An 18,481-nucleotide genomic window follows, 5' to 3' on the forward strand; every position below is an offset into this window, starting at 1 on the left:
ACGTTACATAGATTCAGATAACATAAGACATATAGAATAGATAGATACATAGATAGATGTATAGATGTATAGATAGATAGATAGATGGATTGATAGAATTTAGATAGTTGCGGTATTTGGCGGCATGTACACATAGCTAAAATAAGACATATTGAATAAATAGTGAAAGATATTGCTAGTTAAAATACAGTCTAATTTGTATGTGGTAAAAGAAAAAAGCCAGTTAGTAAAGCATTAAGAATATAAATAAGCAACGTTACATAGCGGCAGCTAAAATAATGCATATTCAAAATAGTGAAAGCTTTAAAAGCACAAGTGCCAATAAATCTTACCTTTAAATGTATTATGACTTGCGGGTCTCTGCGTCTATGTGTCCAAGTCTCTCTGTGATAGCCATGCAGAGACTGGACCCCTGTTTATATAGGCGGTCCGTGTTGTAACACTTGTCAGGTGGTAGCGATTAGCATATTGCAGAGTTGCAAAAAAATAAAAATAAATAAATAAAAATCAAGCTATATAAAAGGATATAAAGAGATATCAATGTGTTTAGCCTTTATATCAATGTTATAAAATTACAAAAAATATTATTTATAATACCTAATTAAATTATAGTAGTTAAATTATGTTTTATAAGAATTTATATGTTTATTATAGGTCTTTTTATGCATTAATCTTAATTTTATATCAATAGCTTCTGGGAGTGCTATAAAAGGACTTGTGTTTAGCCTTTTTGCTTTTATTTAAAATGAAAGTTATAAAATGTATAAAATGCTATAATGTGTTTTTGATGTCCCTGACAGGGGGCTATGGCCTTGTAGAACAACACGATGACAGGTTCTAGGGGCAATCTTGAATTGAGCAATGTGCTTGTAGATAAGCCATTTAGGCCCGTCTCGATTGAAAATGTGCTTTGCAAGCGGGCGTGTCGATGACAGTGTCTGGGGCACTCATGAATTGGACAATGTGTCTTGCAAACATTTGTGATCAGCATTTTGAAGCAAAATAAACTTGATATCAACCTATTTGAAAAAATTTGTGATCAGCAGTTTCAATGTCTATAGTTTGATATCAAATTGATATCAAGCTATATAAAAAGGGGGCGTGTAAAAGGGGCGTGGTACCTGTCACTTTGACGAAACATCCCGCATCTTACTACTACGGCGCTCACCGCATAGGAGATCGTTTTTTAATAATTTAATAGTTTGGCCTTTTCGGACGCAGCGCTATGTAATATGTTTATTTATTGTTTATATTTTTTTTATGTAAAATTGGGAAAAGGGGGATTTAAACTTAATATTTTAGGCTACTTTTACACTAGCGTTTTTCTTTTCCGGCACTGAGTTCCGTCACAGGGGCTCTATACCGGAAAAGAACTGATCAGTTCAGTCATTTTGACTGATCAGGCAAAAGATAAAACCGCAGCATGCTACGGTTTTATCTCCGGCGAAAAAAACTGAAGACATGCCGGATCCGGCATTTTTCCCCATAGGAATGTATTAGCAAGCGCAAACCTGTAAAAATGTGTAAAAAGATACAAGACTGATCCGTCTGTCTGCATGACAACCGGAGAGACGGATCCGTTCTTGCAATGCATTTGTGAGACGGATCCGCATCCGAATGCGTCTCACAAATGCTTTCAGTCACATCCAGATCACACTGCCGCAAGTGTGAAAGTAACCTCAGGCCTCTTTCAGAAGGGCGTCACGTTTTGGCTTCGGGGGTCCCGGGTGCGTTGCGGCAGTTTTGACTGCGATTGCGTTCCGTTGTTCAGTTTTTATCGCGCGGGTGCATGCAATGCATTTTGCTTGCGTGTGATAAAAAACTGACTGTGGTACCCAGACCCGAACTTTTTCACTGAAGTTCAGGTTTGGGTTAGGTGTTGTATAGATGTAATTATTTCCCCTTATAACATGGTTATAAGGGAAAATAATAGCATTCTTAATACACAATGCTAAGTAATATAGGGCTGGAGGGGTTAAAAAATAATAGTAATTTACCTCACCTTAATCCACTTGTTCGCGCAGCCCGGCTTCTCTTCTGTCTTCATCTGTGAGGTAAAGGACCTGTGGTGACGTCACTTCGCTCATCACATGGTCTATCACATGATCCATCACCATGGTAATTGACCATGTGATGAGCTCAGTGACATCACCACAGGTCCTTTGACAGGTCCTGGAGAAAAAAGAACAGGAGACCGGCAGCTACGTGATCAATTGGAGGAGGTGAGTTAATTATAATATTATTTTTTTTAACCCTCATTGGCACTGCGCCACCAATGTTTATTATACTGGGGTGTTGGGGGGGCACACTGCGCCACCAATGTTTATTATACTGGGGTGTTGGGGGGGCGCACTGCGCCACCAATGTTTATTATACTGTGGTGTTGGGGGGGCGCACTGCGCCACCAATGTTTATTATACTGGGGTGTTGGGGGGGGGGGGGGGGGCGACCAATGAAGATAACTGACCTGTTAATACAAATACAGGAGGCGGGTGCCGGAATCAAATAGCCGGCACCCGACCTCTATGGCAGGGAGCTGCGATCCGCTGCAGTTAACCCCTCAGGTGCAGCACTGCCGCTGATCACAGCTCCCTGTCAGAGGCAGGATGTCGGCTATGCGTTTCTGCTGCCGGCACCTGCCTCCTGTATTGAAAGTTAAAGACGACCTTATATGGGTTCGGACTTTGTTAAGCAGCCGGCTACACAGAGCGGCGCCCAGGGATGTCCCAGCACTTACTATTATTCCTGGGCGCCGCTCCGTTCGCCCGGTGTGTGCCTGTGCCCCATTACCGTCTCCTGCAGTCCTGCTCCATATGCTAATTACTATCGGAGCAATGGGGAGGAGACAATAGCTTCTCTAGTGGGCGTTCCTTCTCCCTGCGCTGCGATTGGACAGCGCTACAGCCAGGGAGAAGGAACACCCACTAGAGAAGCTGATGTCTCCTGCCCATTGCTCCGATAGTAATTAGCATGTGGAGCAGGAGACAGTAATGGGGCACTGCGGGCGAAAGGAGCGGCGCCCAGGAATAACAGTAAGTGCTAGGACATCCCTGGGCACCGCTCTGTGTAGCCGGACCCATGAAAAGTACATCATTGGTGGCGCAGTGCGCCCGCCCCTCCTCCGCCCCTCTCTCCCCATTGGTGGCAGCAGCACAGGGGGGAAGCGAGAGACTGCTTCCTTCTCCCCTGTGCTGCTGAGGGAACATGAGCGCCGACAGCAGCACGCTCATGTTAAGAGATACTAGACTGCGCAGAAGTATCGATACCGGGGCTAAAGTATCGATTGGGTATCGAAATTTCAATACCCGTAACAACCCTAGTGTATAGTCCGTTCAGGTTCTCACTTGAGTTGAACAAGATAGAATAAACTTGATGAACCTGTGTCCTCTCTTAAGGCAATGTAACTATGAGTTTCTCACACCGGTTCCTTTGCCATGGTTGACTTCTGAGATATAACACAAACTGGTCCTTCATCACAGCATCAGTATTGGTTATGGACTTGGCCCCTTCTCATTCCTTCTGCTGTAACATTGCCATCAATTCTTGTATGCTGTTCATGGACGGGGGCAGCGTCTCCTCCTCCTTCTGACACCGGGCAAAGAATCTTTTTCGCACTATTCTGTTAGATCATAGATGCCCAACTTGCGGCCCTTTAACTATTGCAAAACTACAACTCCCAGCATGCCTGAACAGCCTACAGCTATTAGGGCATGCTGCGAGTTGTAGCCTTGCAACAGCTGGAGGGCCGCAGATTGAGCATCCCTATATTAGATGATTGATCTCCAGGATGTGAGCATCCTGTGCATATGATTGCCTGACTCTTGCCTGTTGTAACAGCTCTGTTCTTCTTGCCTGACCCTTCTATGTACTTAGGGCCATTCTGCTTTTAGGTGTGGGGTCACATGACACAATTGGACAGCCCTCTTGTCAGTTATGAATTTTGATAGCTCACCCCTAATACCAGGCAGCGGCAAACTAGGTGAATAGATCAGCCTCAGAGAAATACCTGACGGTAGCACAAGTGTCCCTGTTCTCACAAATTTTGATAGCTGCCTTCAATTTGTAAAAGATTAATTAAAAATAATTTAATAAATGTTTTGTTCTTGGTAGATGACTGTACTGGGCACTTGGAGAAACATCTCATATCTACATATTATAATGCAAATGATCCAGGTGTCATATCAGATACACATGAAGAACGTGCCATTATCCCAGATGTACCCTCAGACCTTCACAGCAAAAATCTATCATCTCATCCTTTAAAACGGGTCCGATCTTGTAATTCATCACATACTCTTACTCAGAATGAAACTCACAGAAGAGGTTCTGGAACCCAAAGAAGAGCTCAGAAAAAGCCATATTCATGCTCAGAATGTTGCAAATGTTTTACTTGGAAATCAGGCCTTCTTCAACATAAAAAACATCACACAGGGAAGAAGCAGTATTCATGTTCAGACTGTGGGAAATGTTATACTAACAAATCAAGTCTTGAAAACCATCACAGAATTCACACAGGAGAGAAGCCGTTTTCATGTTCAGAATGTGTGAAATGTTTCAGTTGGAAATCATCACTTGAGAGACATCAGAGAATTCACACAGGGGAGAAGAGATATTCATGTTCAGAATGTGGGAAATATTTTAATCACAAATCAAGTTTTGAGAGACATCAATCAATTCACACAGGGGACAAGCCGCATTTATGTTCTGAATGTGGGAAATGTTTTTTCTTGAAATCAGAACTTCTTGTGCATCGGAGAATTCACATAGCAAAGAAGCCATATTCATGTTCAGAATGTGGGAAATGTTTATCTCAGAAATCATCACTTGAGAGCCATCAGAGAATTCACACAGGGGAGAAACCATATCCATGTTCAGAATGTGGGAAATGTTTTACTCAGAAATCAACACTTGAGAGCCATCAGAGAATTCACACAGGGGAGAAACCATATTCATGTTCAGAATGTGGGAAATGTTTTAATCAGAAATCAAATCTTGAGAGCCATGAGAGAATTCACACAGGAGAGAAACCATATTCATGTTCAGTATGTGGGAAATGTTTTACTACAAAATCAATTTTTGAGACCCATCGGAAAATTCACACAGGGGAGAAACCATATTCATGTTCAGTATGTGGGAAATGTTTTAATAGGAAATTATCTCTTGAGAGACATCAGAGAATTCACACAAAAGAGAAACCATATTCGTGTTCAGAATGTGGTAAATGTTTTACTTTGAAATCAATTCTTGTGAACCATCAGAGAATTCACACAGGGGAGAAACCATATTCATGTTCAGAATGTGGCAAATGTTTTCCTTTGAAATCAAATCTTGGTAAGCATCAGAGAATTCACACAGGAGAGAAGCCATATTCATGTTCAGAATGTGGCAAATGTTTTACTGAGAAATCAAATCTTGTGAGCCATCAGAGAATTCACAAAGGAGAGAAGCCATATTCATGTTCAGAATGTGGTAAATGTTTTACTCAGAAATCATCTCTTAGTAAGCATCAGAGAATTCACACAGTGAACAATCAATTTTAAATCCTTGCTGTAAAATATGCCATGAATTTCCATATTTTTTCTTGCTATCATTTATAGCGAGAAGACTCTGCTTTGTTATAAAAATATTGCATGTATATTGAAGCAGTAATTAAAAGAAAATATCAATATATTCAGAAATGTAGTTACTGCTGTTATAATTGTAGATCTTAAAGGGGTTGTGCAAGAATGAGGGGGTTTGGCAAACGTACAAGAATGAGGGGGTTTGGCAAACTCCCCCACTTTACTGGATTTGTAAAGGGAAGATTACTTACCTGCTTCCTGGTGCTGGCTCTCTGCTCCTTCTCTTCCAAGCCTGCAATGCTCGGCTGGGCTAATCTGGTTTACATTGTCACAGCCGACACTGGCCGTGGCGGAGACTGGATCCCCCTTGTTTCATGTGACTATTTGCCATGGCGTAAGGGAAAATGGTAACCATGATCGTCCATGAATTATATAATACTAGACATTAAGCCCGTTACAATAACAGGCGCTAGAACAGTAGTGCATAAACATTAGTAGGAACAGTCTATATTCAATGGCAAGGGAACTTGACCACACTGACTGGTGGCTGAGACTGCTGGCTGAGGCTGAGATTGCTGGCACTGACTGGTGACTCTGGCTGAGACTGGTGGCTGCGGCTGAGATTGCTGACTGTGACTGAGACTGCTGGCACTGACTGGTGTCTGTGGCTGAGACTGCTGGATGCGGCTTGTGGCTGAGACTGCTGGCTGTAGCTGAGACTGCTGACACTAACTGACTGATGGCTAGCACTGACTGGTGGCTGACACTGCAGGCACTGTGACTGGTAGCTGTGGCTGTACAACTGGCATCTGGGCCGTCTTTAATATTGATTGGACCCTGGGCAAGGATTTCCTTGGGCCCCCTGGATCCCGCCTTGACACACCCTAGCATGCAATCACGCCCTCCACCACAACACACACACAAAAAAATAATAATCCACACACCTCGTAGAGTAGTAAACTTTAATAACGTAAACAAGAACTGGTTCCCAAATAAGGCTCCTTTCACATCACCGTTTCTACTTTCCGTTCTCCGGCTCCGTTGAGGAGCAGGAGAATGGAAAGGACGGATTCTGCAGATAACTGAGACCTAACTGAGCGTAACGAAGCCTAAAGACCCCATAGACTATAATGGGGTCTGTTAGGTGTCTGCTCAGAACATGATTTTTGAGCGGAGACGAAAGTCCTGCATGCACAACTTTCGTCTCCGCTCAAAAATCATGTTCTGAGCGGACACTGAACCGATCCCATTATAGTCTATGGGGTCTTTAGGCTTCGTTACGCTCAGTTAGGTCTTAGTTATCTGCAGAATCCGTCCTTTCCATTCTCCTGCTCCTCAACGGAGCCGGAGAACGGTAAGGAGAAACGGTGATGTGAAAGGAGCCTTATTTGGGAACCAGTTCTTGTTTACGTTATTAAAGTTTACTACTCTACGAGGTGTGTGGACTAATGGGGTTATTTAAATTACAGGTGGATTATTATAGAGACGGGAGACAAAGGGGTTGGGTTCTCTCTGTCTGCTGGACTGGGGCCACATTTACTAATCTTTACTCAGGGGGCCCTCATGGTGTGGACTTGTCATTTTTTCTAAGGAATATAGTTTAACAGTTTATGTGCAAAAGAGAAAAAAAGAAGTCACTAAGTCAGCTCCAATCAGATATCTGCACGGACCCAGAGTCTTGGTTTATGTGCAGATATCTGATTGGAGCTGACTTCTTATTTTCTCTTTTGCACATAAATGGTTAAACTATTCCTTAGTGAAAATGACCAGTCCAGTCCACACCATGAGGGCCCCCCCTGAGCAAAGAATAGTAAATGTGGCAAGTGGTGGCCCCAGGCCACAGTTCAGCAGCAGAGTCAGACAGAGAGAAGAACCCAACCCCTTATGTCTCCTGGGGCTCTCTATAATAATCCCCCACTAATTTATGAATGGTCGGATCTGGTGACCTGACCGGATTAGGTGACCTGACCAGTTTCTTCTAATATAAAATAAAGTCTCTATATATATATATATATATATATATATATATATGCGCCTATGCGCAGCGTGCCACTGCTTTTTGCTTACCTCCTCCTCAGTCCTGTCCTCCCCTCCTGGGCCTGGCGCGGCAGTGGCAGGTCGACTCTGGCTGGCTGACTGTAACTTAAGGTACTATTAGGTAGGTCAGGTCAGCAGGTGACGTGAGACTGGTCTGGTTCTTGTCTGGTCAGTGGTCAAGTGAGGCTGTGACTCACCACCACCGCCACCCAATCTCTTTAGCTCCGGACCGGAGGCGGGGACTTAGTCCCTGCTTCTGGCTGCTCTGCCGTGGCGCCTCACCAGACTGTGGTGAGTCACACACACGACACCCCCCCTTTTACCACGTGAGTGACGGGGGCCGAAGTGCTTTGCTGTAAGTTCAAGTTGTTCTAGTGAAGAAGAGTAGACTGCTGCGCTGCTGCATATAGTCAGAGTCGGGACTTGGGAAACGGTGCTCCCTTGGGCCCCAGGAGCAACTGGGCCCGGGGCAGCTGCCGCTTTTGCCCTGCGGCAAAGACAGCCGTGACTGGCATTGACTGCTGATAGCGACTGGTAGGTCAGACTGCTGACAGGGGCTCCTCTCTATAGCTGATAGTGCTGGGACTGACGAACAGAAATGGCGGCTGGAATTGACTAACAAAAATGGTAGAACGCTCCAACCTGTTTGGCGGCGCGCAGGTGTTGGCGGTGCAGGCGGCATGTGGAGTGCCATGTCCTGATTGGCCGGCACGCTGGTGTAAGCGGTGCTAAACTAAACTGGGACATCTGTGGAACATCAATCCTTCTGTTCTTCAATTTCTGAGGATCCTTGAGCAGGTAAATATCACAGTCTTTATTAAAGAGATCCAGGACCCCCGCCAATCAGCTGGTTGAGAAGGCACCGGTGCTTGTAGTAGCGCCTCTGCCTTCTCTCAGCTCACCCAGCACAGCGCCGTACGCTGTATAGTGGCCGTGCTTGGTATCGCAGCTCAGCCCCATACACTTCAATGGGGCTGAGCTGCACCTGGGACATGTAACCGATGTGATGTCACATGGCCTAGGCAGAGCTGAGAGAAGGCCGCGGCGCTACAGCGAGCATCGTGGCTTCTAAAACAGCTGATCGGCGTGGGGCCCTGGTGTTGGACCCCCACCGATCAGATACTGATGACCTATCTAGAGCAGTCGTCCCCAACCTTTTTTGCACCAAGGACCAGTTTCATGCAAGACAATTTTCCCTGGGACCGGGGGGCTTAGGGGGTGCTAGTCGACGCTGACTGATTCACGCGCATAACAAATCACAAGGTGCACATTAAAATATATAACCCTATATAGCGACTATATAAACTGACTCTGGTCTCTGCTGCCCTGGTCTCTGCTGCCCCTGGTCTCTGCTGCCCCTGGTCTCTGCTGCCCCTGGTCTCTGCTGCCCCTGGTCTCTGCTGCCCCTGGTCTCTGCTGCCCCTGGTCTCTGCTGCCCTTGGTCTCTGCTGCCCTTGGTCTCTGCTGCCCTTGGTCTCTGCTGCCCTTGGTCTCTGCTGCCCTTGGTCTCTGCTGCCCTTGGTCTCTGCTGCCCTTGGTCTCTGCTGCCCCTGGTCTCTGCTGCCCTGTACTGTATATTGCGCCCTATAGGTTTTAGAGGAGAACAATAAGAAAAAAAAAAAATTTTCATTACACCTTAGGTCAGACCAGCAATCAGACCCCAATGTCAATCAGACCCCCAACCTTTAGCCATCTATCATCCCCCAGCGCAAATAAAATAAACACCACTCTCCTGCTCCTGGACGCCACCGCGCCTCACCATCGTGATCCTCTTCATCCTGCTGCCGGCTGTGTTTCGCGGCGCACAGTGTGAAGTCACAGAACGCCCTCACGCTGTGCGCAGCCCTGCACAGCCGACAGCCGAGGACCAGGAAGCGGTGAGTACAGATTTTTTTTCACAAGTTAGCGGAAAATGACACTTTCTGAGAAAAAAAAATTAAAAATAAAGTTTCCATTTCTGCTAACTTCTGGCAAAAAAATAAAAAATCTCCCACGGACTCACTATGCCCCTCAGTGAATACCTTGGGGTGTATATATTTTCCGAAATGGGGTCATTTGTGGGGTGTGTTTACTGTGAGCAACCCTGTAAAGCCTAAAGGTACTCGTTGGACTTTCGGCTCCGTCACGCACCTTGGCTGCAAAAAAGTGTCACACATCTGGTATCGCCGTACTCAGGAGAAGTAGGGCAATGTGTTTTGGGGTGTCTTTTTACATATACCCATGCAGGATGAGAGAAATATCTCTGTAATTTGATAACTTTGTATAATTTTTTTTTTAAAGTTGTCATTTACAGAGATATTTCTCACACACAGCATGGGTATATGTAAAAAGACACCCCAAAACACATTGCCCTACTTCTTCTGAGTACGGCGATACCACATGTGTGACACTTCTTTCCAGCCAAGATGCGCAAAGGGGCCCAAATTCCAATGAGTAGCTTTAGGATTTCACAGGGCATTTTTATGCATTTGGATTCCAAACTACTTCTCACGCTTTAGGGCCCCTAAAATGCCAGGGCAGGATAAATACCCCACAAGTGACCCCATTTTGGAAAGAAGACACCCCAAGGTATTCCGTGAGGGGCATGGCGAGTTCATAGAAGTTTTTTTTTTTTTTGGCACAAGTTAGCGGAAATTGATATATATATTTTTTTTCTTATAAAGTCTCCCTTTCCACTTACTTGTGACAAAAAGTTTAATCTTTCATGGACTCAATATGCCCCTCAGCGAATACCTTGGGGTGTCTTCTTTCCAAAATGGGGTCATTTGTGGGGTGTTTGTACTGCCCTGGCATTTGAGGGTCTCCACAATCATTACATGTATGGCAAGCATTAGGAGTTTCTGCTATTCTCCTTATATTGAACATACGGGCCCTAAGACCCCTGTGTGCCTGTCCTGTGTCATGCAATCCCTATCCTAAGTGTACCTGTGTGTGATACTTGCAGAAACACTCCCCTATGCATAGGGCAGGCTAGTCAGGAAAAAAGACGGTGGTGTCCCGCCTTATTCCAGTCCTGCTACAGACACAACATCTTTTTCTTGGGGAACGGTGAGTTGGGGTACCAGGGTAGACACTCGGGAAGTGTCTGCCATGTAGCCGGCTAACTACATTAGGGACTTGGGGCACAGACCCTCCTGGATACAGGAGTTCCAAAATGATCTCTTCCTGGAATTTTAGGAAGGATCCTGTTCTCCCAGCCTTACTGTAGAGAACAAAACTATTATAGACAGACAATTGAATTAAATAAACAGACACCTTCTTATACCAGCATCTGGTGCAGCGGGACACTAAATAGGGAGCCAACATCTGGTCATTTAAGTCCACCCCTCCCATGTGAAGGTAATAGTCGTGGACAGAGAGGGGTTTCTCAATGACTCCAGTTGCCCTTTCAATTTCTACTGTCGTGTCTGCGTGAATGGTGGACAGAAGGTAAACGTCCCTCTTGTCCCTCCACTTCACCGCGAGCAGTTCTTGGTCAAACAAGGCAGCCCTCTCCCCCCGTGCAAGTCGGGTATTAACAAGCCGTTAGGGAAAGCCCCGGCGACTAGGTCGCGCGGTGCCACAGCATTGAATTCAGACTATATGTAAGTACTGAAAGAGGGCCACGCTTGTGTAAAAATTGTCCACGTATAAGTGGTACCCCTTGTGGAGTAAGGGTGACACCAAGTCCCAGACAATCTTGCCACTGCTCCCCAGGTAGTCAGGGCATCCGACCGGCTCCAGTTTTGAGTCTTTTCCCTCATAGACCCTAAAACGATATGTATAGCCTGTAGCCCTTTCACAGAGCTTATACAGTTTGACCCCATACCGGGCGCGCTTGCTGGGGATATACTGTTTGATGCCAAGGTTCCCGGTAAAATGTACAAGGGACTCGTCTATGCAGATGTTCTGATTGGGGGTATACACATCTGCAAACCTGGATGACAAACGGTCTATGAGGGGCCGAATTTAGTGGAGCCGGTCATAAGCAGGGTGGCCTCTTGGATGACAGGTTTTATTGTCAGTGAAATTCATAAAGCACATGATGACCTCAAAACGTGCCCTTGACATTGCAGCAGAGAACATGGGCATGTAATGTATTGGGTCTTTAGACCAATAGGACCGCAATATATTTTTGTTAGTTAGACCCATGCTGAGGATAAGGCCCCAAAAAAATTTACATTCGGAAACTGTGACTGGTTTCCACCGGAAAGGCTGGGCATAGAAGCTTTCCGGATTGGCGGTTATATAGTCTGTGGCGTAGCGGTTGGTTTCTGCCACAACTAGGTCATAGAGATCTGCGGTGAAGAATAGCTAAAAAAAAACTGAAGGGCCGATCCTAAATGAGCTGTCTCCATACGAACTCCAGACTGGGCAGTGAAAGGGGGCAATACGGGTGCGGCAGAAGCAGGGGAGTGCCAATTAGGGTTTGCCAGCACCTCTGGGAGACTAAGGGCTCTACGGGCCTGTGAACGTGGTGGCTGCGACGGGGGAGTTACTGCACGTGCCAATGTACCAGCTTGAACTGCCCTTCTGGTGCTCGCCACTTCACCAGTGAATACGGCAGTGCTGGTAGAAGGTCCAGGGTGTGCTGCGTTGCTGGTGTATGCCGCACCATAAACAAGATCAGCGCTAGCACCACTCTGCTGCAAATGAGGCTCATCACGCAGGGTATGCAGAACCCTGACATGGGATCGGGTACGCCTGACCATAGCAGGGACCTGTACCTCGTCATCTTCACTAGCGGTTAGAGTGCCACTGCTGTCTACAGGTTCATATTCTGAACCACTGGATTCAGCGGGTGAGGCGTCCCCATCGCTTTCATCCATCAGGGCCAGAATCCTGTAGGCCTCTTCAGCGGAATACCCCTTTTACATTTTGGGCTCACTAAATTTAGGGGGTATTCCTCTGAGACTACCCAAGAAAAAGAGCAAACCTGCCTAGTAGAAAGGAGTGCTTGCAAAGTAAAGCTGCGATCGCTAATAAAGATCCAGAAAGCTCAAAAGTGATCTTTATAGCGCCGCAGCGATTTTACGGTGTTTTTGCAGCGATCAGAAAAAAATAATTTCTGTCACTGCGGTGAGGCGGACTGAACGCAAGTGTGCGCACAAGATCAGGCCTGATCGGGCGAACACTGCGTTTTTTTTTAGCCTAAGGTGACCCTAATGTACTGATATAGATGTTTTTCAATAATTTTTATTGATTTTAAAGACATACATGGTTATAAATAAGGCAAAGAAAAACGGCTACACAATTAATGCTTTTCATAGCCACATTGGCAGCACCAACTTAGCCGAAGCCAATACAGCAATAGATGTACAACAAACAGAATGTAAAAGATAAAATAAAATAAAAATACAGTGCAGTCATTTAAGAAGAAATAGATAAAAATCTATTCTAATATCATCTTGTCAACCGGTCAGCAATATATCTTACAAACATCTTAATTAGGATATGATACTGCAAGAGGAGAAGACCTCCAATTGCTCCAATCCCTCTCAAACCTCACTGATGAGTCTCCGGATCCCGCCACCACCATCTCATGTATATAGGTTGAGTTTAGTTTCCGAATAACCTCCCTCCAACTAGGAATGTTCCGGGATTTCCAATTTTTTGCTATAGCCAGTTTAGTTGAGAGGAAGAGATGACCAAGTACCACCCTTGAGTCGCAGGGTATCTTAGTCAAATCAATCCATAGAAGGGCCAGTGAGGGGGAGGGCAGGAGACGAAGACCCGACAGGTCCGAGGCAATAGAAAATATAGTACTCCATATATCCTGTAGCCTAGGACAGGACCACAGGACATGATATAGTGTGCCTCTCTGTCCACATCCCCTCCAGCACAAGGATGAGGAGCCAGGGAAGAGATGGCTTAGACGGTCAGGGGTATAATACCACCTCAATATGGTTTTCATCAGGGACTCATAATGTAAAGCGCATCGAGTGTTCTTGGAGATAAAGGAAAAAGCCGAAGACCACTGCTCATCAGAGAAAACCGTCCTCAGTTCTTTTTCCCAAGTAAGCAGTGGAGTCGTTTTAACAAAGGATCCCTTATCTCCAAGGATCATATACGCAGGCCGTAGTCGTGTACCCTGTGGGGGAGGAAGTGACCAAATTTTAAAGACTTCCCGATTACCCACAAGGTTTAAAGGGGCATTAGCAGTAAAAAAAAATGCCTAATACATAGGTATTTATAAAAATCTGTATGTGGAATCAGAAACTGTCCACAAAGGTATTCAAAGGAGCAGAGGGTATCTGAAGCAAAAAGCTTAGATAAAAGATCTAATCCTTTCAACGCCCAAGAGGAAATCAAAAGGTTTGGGATAAGGTAATTAAGTACCGTTATAGGGGTACAAGGTGGGAATGGTCCGGATTCGCATAGGCATCTTTTATGGTATTGGGACCAATTATCCAATGACATGGATACTAATGTCGGAAGCAGTGGACGATTAAATAACGGGTAAAGAGCAGCCAGTAAAAAAGTTTAGAGACTATTACCTGGAGATAAAGTTGCTTCAATATGTACCCACTGTTTGGTATAGTTATCCATCCACCATTCTCTTAGCTGGGATATCTGTGTAGCTAAAAAATACTCATAAATATTTGGAAGGCCCAGCCCACCTCGAACTTTAGCTCTCTGCATTATTGTGGTAGCTATCCTGGGTCTGTGCCTTTTCCAAACCAAAGCATTAATTATCTGAGTACACTTCCTGAAAAAGCTAATTGGAGGGGTAATGGGCAATGCCTTAAATATATACAGTAGTTTAGGGAGGGTAAACATCTGGAAGGATGCAATGCGACCTACCCAAGAAATCTCAAATTTACCCAGATTATCAAGATCCTTCTCTAAAACCCCCAAGAGTGGAAGATAGTTTGCAGCATATAGCTTCTTAAATGAGTCTGTCAGCTTTATTCCCAAGTAGTTAATCTGGGTATCTTGCCAGTCCAAACCAAAGCTATCTTTAAGTATCTTCATCTGGGTAACAGAGATATTTATTGGGAGAGCTTGGGATTTTGCAGGGTTTAATTTATAAAAGGAAAGGTCTCCAAATCTGGATATAATATTTATAGCTGCTGTAAGAGACCTCTGGGGATTTGACATTATCTTGACAATGTCATCTGCGTATAAGCTGACTTTATGTTCCGTGTCTCCTATATTAATTCCCTCTATCTCCGAGGATTAGCGTAGGGCTTGGGCTAACGGCTCTATGCTCAAAATGAAAATCAAGGGGGATAGGGGGCAGCCCTGGCGGGTACCATTAGATATATCAAAGGAATCTGAAAGCGCCCCATTAACCCACACTCTAGCGTTAGGTTGAGTATAAAGTGCTCTGATAGCCGCCAGGATGGCCCCAGAAAATCCCATCCTTGACAATACAGAGAAGGCGAACTGCCAGTTAATACGGTCGAACGCCTTCTCGGCATCCAGAGTGACCAGAAGAGCAGGAATTTTCAGCCTCTGAACATAATCCATAATATTTAATGTCCGCCTAATATTATCCTGTATTTGCCTACCTCTCACAAATCCCACTTGGTCTACGTGAGTAAGAGTTGTGATGTGAGGAGCTATCCGACCCGCCAAAATTTTTGCATCTGTGTTTAACAGCGAGATCGGGCGATAGCTCCCCACATCATCTGAAGGGGGGTCGGTTATCGGTATGGTGACTATAATTGCCTCCAATGTCTCCTTTGGGGGCAGGCTAGTTCTCACTATTTCTAAAAAGAATTGACACAGGTAGGGAGAAAGTTCTTTTTGAAATACCTTATAGTACTCGTTTGAGAACCCGTCTGGTCCTGGAGCTTTGTTGTTTGGTAATTTCACTGATCTATGTCTTCTGCTGTTAAAGGAGATTTATCTGATGGTGATTCCAGGTTATATAGGGTTCTATAAAAATTTTGGAAAGAGTTTGCTATTCTATCCGCCGGTTTTGACGTAATAAACGGAATCTTAGTCCTAGCAGTTCTCTCTTTCAATCTACGAGCAAGCAGTTTCCCCGATTTGTTATCCTGTGCATAGTATGTTGCACGGATCCTTTTTAAATCCTTTTCATATTTATAGAGGAGATGAGCTTTTAGTTGAAGGCGGAGATTTTTTATTTGGGTTGTTATAATGGAAGAGGGGTCTGTTTTGTTATTAGACTCTAGGAACTTGATCTCTGTAATCAAGCTATTTGTCCGCTCCTCTCTGTCTTTCTTTGCTCTAGAGCCAATCTGGATAAACAACCCTCGGATGAATGCCTTGTGAGCATTCCAGAGGGAAAGGGGGCTGGACACCGATCCATCATTAATATAAAAGAATTATTTTAAACCCTTCTGCAAGAATGTTTTATATTTAGATTGCTCCAGTAGAAAGGTATTATTACGCCAAGGAGCGTAAGGGGGTCTGTTTATGGTTTCATCGATTATTAAGGTAACGGGGGCATGGTCAGACCATGTGATCGTTCCTATTGTAGATTGCATAGCTTTACATAACAAATGTCGATCAACTAAAAAAAAATCAATCCTGGAGTAGGTTTGATGGGCATTTGAAAAAAAGGAATAATCTCTTTCTCCATCATGGTGAAACCTCCAAACATCATAGAGATCTTCTTTCAATAGGAGGGAATTGAGGCTCTGGGAGTGAGACGCGGTTCCAGATGAGGAATCCAAAGTTGGATCCAAAATAGAATTAAAGTCTCCCCCCCCAGAGGATCAGACCCCTCCTAACGGAATTCACCTTGTTTATCAGTTTACGTAAGAAATGCACCTGATGCTTATTAGGAGCATATACAAAAACCATAGTATATATCAAGTTATTTATTGATGCTATAATAATAATATATCGGCCGTTCTGGTCTATTATGGACTTAAGCAACTGAAAAGCAACCGAGTCTTTGATTGCCACCATGACCCCTCTCTGCTTTTTCACATAATGGGAATGAAAGACATAAGGAAAGTGGGGATTGTTAAGTTTATAGGCATCCTCTTTCAGCAGATGCGTTTTTCAGTTGCGCAGATGATGTCTCCCCTCAAATTTTTTGCTTCCCTCCAGACCATGGACCTCTTAAATGGGCTGTTAAGGCCCTTCGTATTCACTACAACAATTTTAAGAACCATAGAAGAGGAGAAAGGTAGGGGTCCATATTCTGGAGAAGCTGCTCATCAGTGCAGAGCGTACTTCCCTCCCAGCACCCCCCCGCGAAATTAGTACCCGTTGACAAACTTCTCTATTAATGCACTGTTGAACAAAACATACATAACAAATGAATCTGCATAAAACCGAGGAAAATAATAAAGAAAAAAAACTTTTTTGACAAACATTAAATCGGCATTTAAGGCTACTTTCACACTAGCGTTCGATCGGATCCGTCTGCATTAATAACTTAGAAAAATTTCTAAGTGCGAAAGTAGCCTGAGCGGATCCGTCTGCATTATTTTGGCATATAACAGCTAAGTGTGAAAATAGCCTCGGACGGATCCGTCCAGACTTTCAATGTAAAGTCAATGGGGGACGGATCCGCTTGAAGATTGAGCCATATTGTGGCATCTTCAAACGGATCCGTCCCCATTGACTTACATTGTAAGTCTGGACTGATCCGCACGCCTCCGCACGGCCAGGCGGACACCCGAACGCTGCAAGCAGCGTTCAGCTGTCCGCCTGTCCGTGCGGAGGCGAGCGGAGCGGAGGCTGAACGCCGCCAGACTGATGCAGTCTGAGCGGATCCGCATCCATTCAGACTGCATCAGGGCTGGACGGAAGCGTTCGGGTCCGCTCGTGAGCCCCTTCAAACAGAGCTCACGAGCGGACAGCCGAAGGCTAGTGTGAAAGTAGCCTAATACCGATGACCATTTTATAGGGCATATACTTCGGCTCTTGGCCGAGAGGCGCTGCTCAGCGCTGCCATAGAGAACCCTATTCCACTGACGCCCATGCTATTCACCGGTGGAGGGACCCCTTGCCCTGAGTAACTACTTGCCAACCAGAGTTCATGGGGGTAAGCGAACTTTGGACCGGGATTTCCATCTTTATATTCCAAGCATCTAACAGTTGCTTCCCGGATTCTAAAGAATTTACCACATGGGCAGCCCCCAAGTGGTAAATCAAATCTTTAGTCGGGGAACCCCCATCTATAGGGGATATTATTAGATCTTAAAGCTGAAGTAAATGGACTAAGCAATCGGCGTTGTTGTAGAGTAGTAATAGACAAATCTGCAAAGATCTTAATATGACCATACGGAGAAGGTAAAATGTCTGATTTCCTAGATGTCGCCAGTAGTGCAGCTTTAATATGGAAAAAATGAACCCGCACCAAAACATCTCTAGGTGAGGAGTTAGGGAGATGTTTTGGTCTCATCACCCTATGCACTCTGTCCAGAGTAAGATCATATGGAGAGAGTTCTGGAATCAAGGCTTTCATTAAATTCTGTAGGTAAGGGGTCAGATCTTTCGGCGCAATTTCCTCTGAAATCCCCCGGAATTTGAGATTGTTCCGACGTGATCTGTCCTCTAGATCGACCACTTTTACCTTAAGTCGATCTATTTCTTCTAGCAGATCTTTATGTGCCTCTTTCATCTGGTTATAAGAAACAGCATACTCTCCCATTTTAAGTTCAATAGAGTCCACCCTGGTTTCCACTTCTGCTACTGCAGTCTGAAGTGGTCGGACCAAGGAAGTTAGATCTTTATGGATATGTAGGTCACGGACGAATCTAATTTCCCCTCGGAAACAGGGAAACAGACAAAGAAAGAGAGTGCACAATAGTGTAATATGTTCACCGGATGAGGATATCAAAGTGGGAAGTAACCAAACTCACCTTATGGAGTTGTGCTCCGGCAGGCACAACTCTACTGTAAGCTTTAATACAAAAAAGACTTTTGCACCAGGACTGCAGCCGCAGATTTTGTAATCTCTTGGATGGGATGTC

At 44.8% G+C, this 18,481-nt stretch overlaps 2 protein-coding genes across 2 annotated transcripts in view; one reads left to right on the forward strand and one right to left on the reverse strand.

Moving 5' to 3' along the window:
- Positions 1-18,481, reverse strand: part of LOC122939172 (gastrula zinc finger protein XlCGF26.1-like) — a 1,061,774-nt gene that overhangs the window by 585,734 nt on the left and 457,559 nt on the right. The gene's annotated exons all lie outside the window — the stretch shown is intronic.
- LOC122938190 (zinc finger protein 850-like) overlaps positions 1-18,481 on the forward strand; it is a 76,251-nt gene that overhangs the window by 27,162 nt on the left and 30,608 nt on the right. Inside the window, exons 3-4 of the mRNA XM_044293554.1 lie at positions 4,111-5,522; positions 15,913-15,949. Of these exons, the coding sequence (XP_044149489.1) occupies positions 4,111-5,522; positions 15,913-15,949 (1,449 nt within the window). The remainder of the gene's footprint in view (positions 1-4,110; positions 5,523-15,912; positions 15,950-18,481) is intronic.

This window comes from Bufo gargarizans, chromosome 5, assembly GCF_014858855.1.
Source record: "Bufo gargarizans isolate SCDJY-AF-19 chromosome 5, ASM1485885v1, whole genome shotgun sequence".
NCBI lineage: Eukaryota > Metazoa > Chordata > Amphibia > Anura > Bufonidae > Bufo > Bufo gargarizans.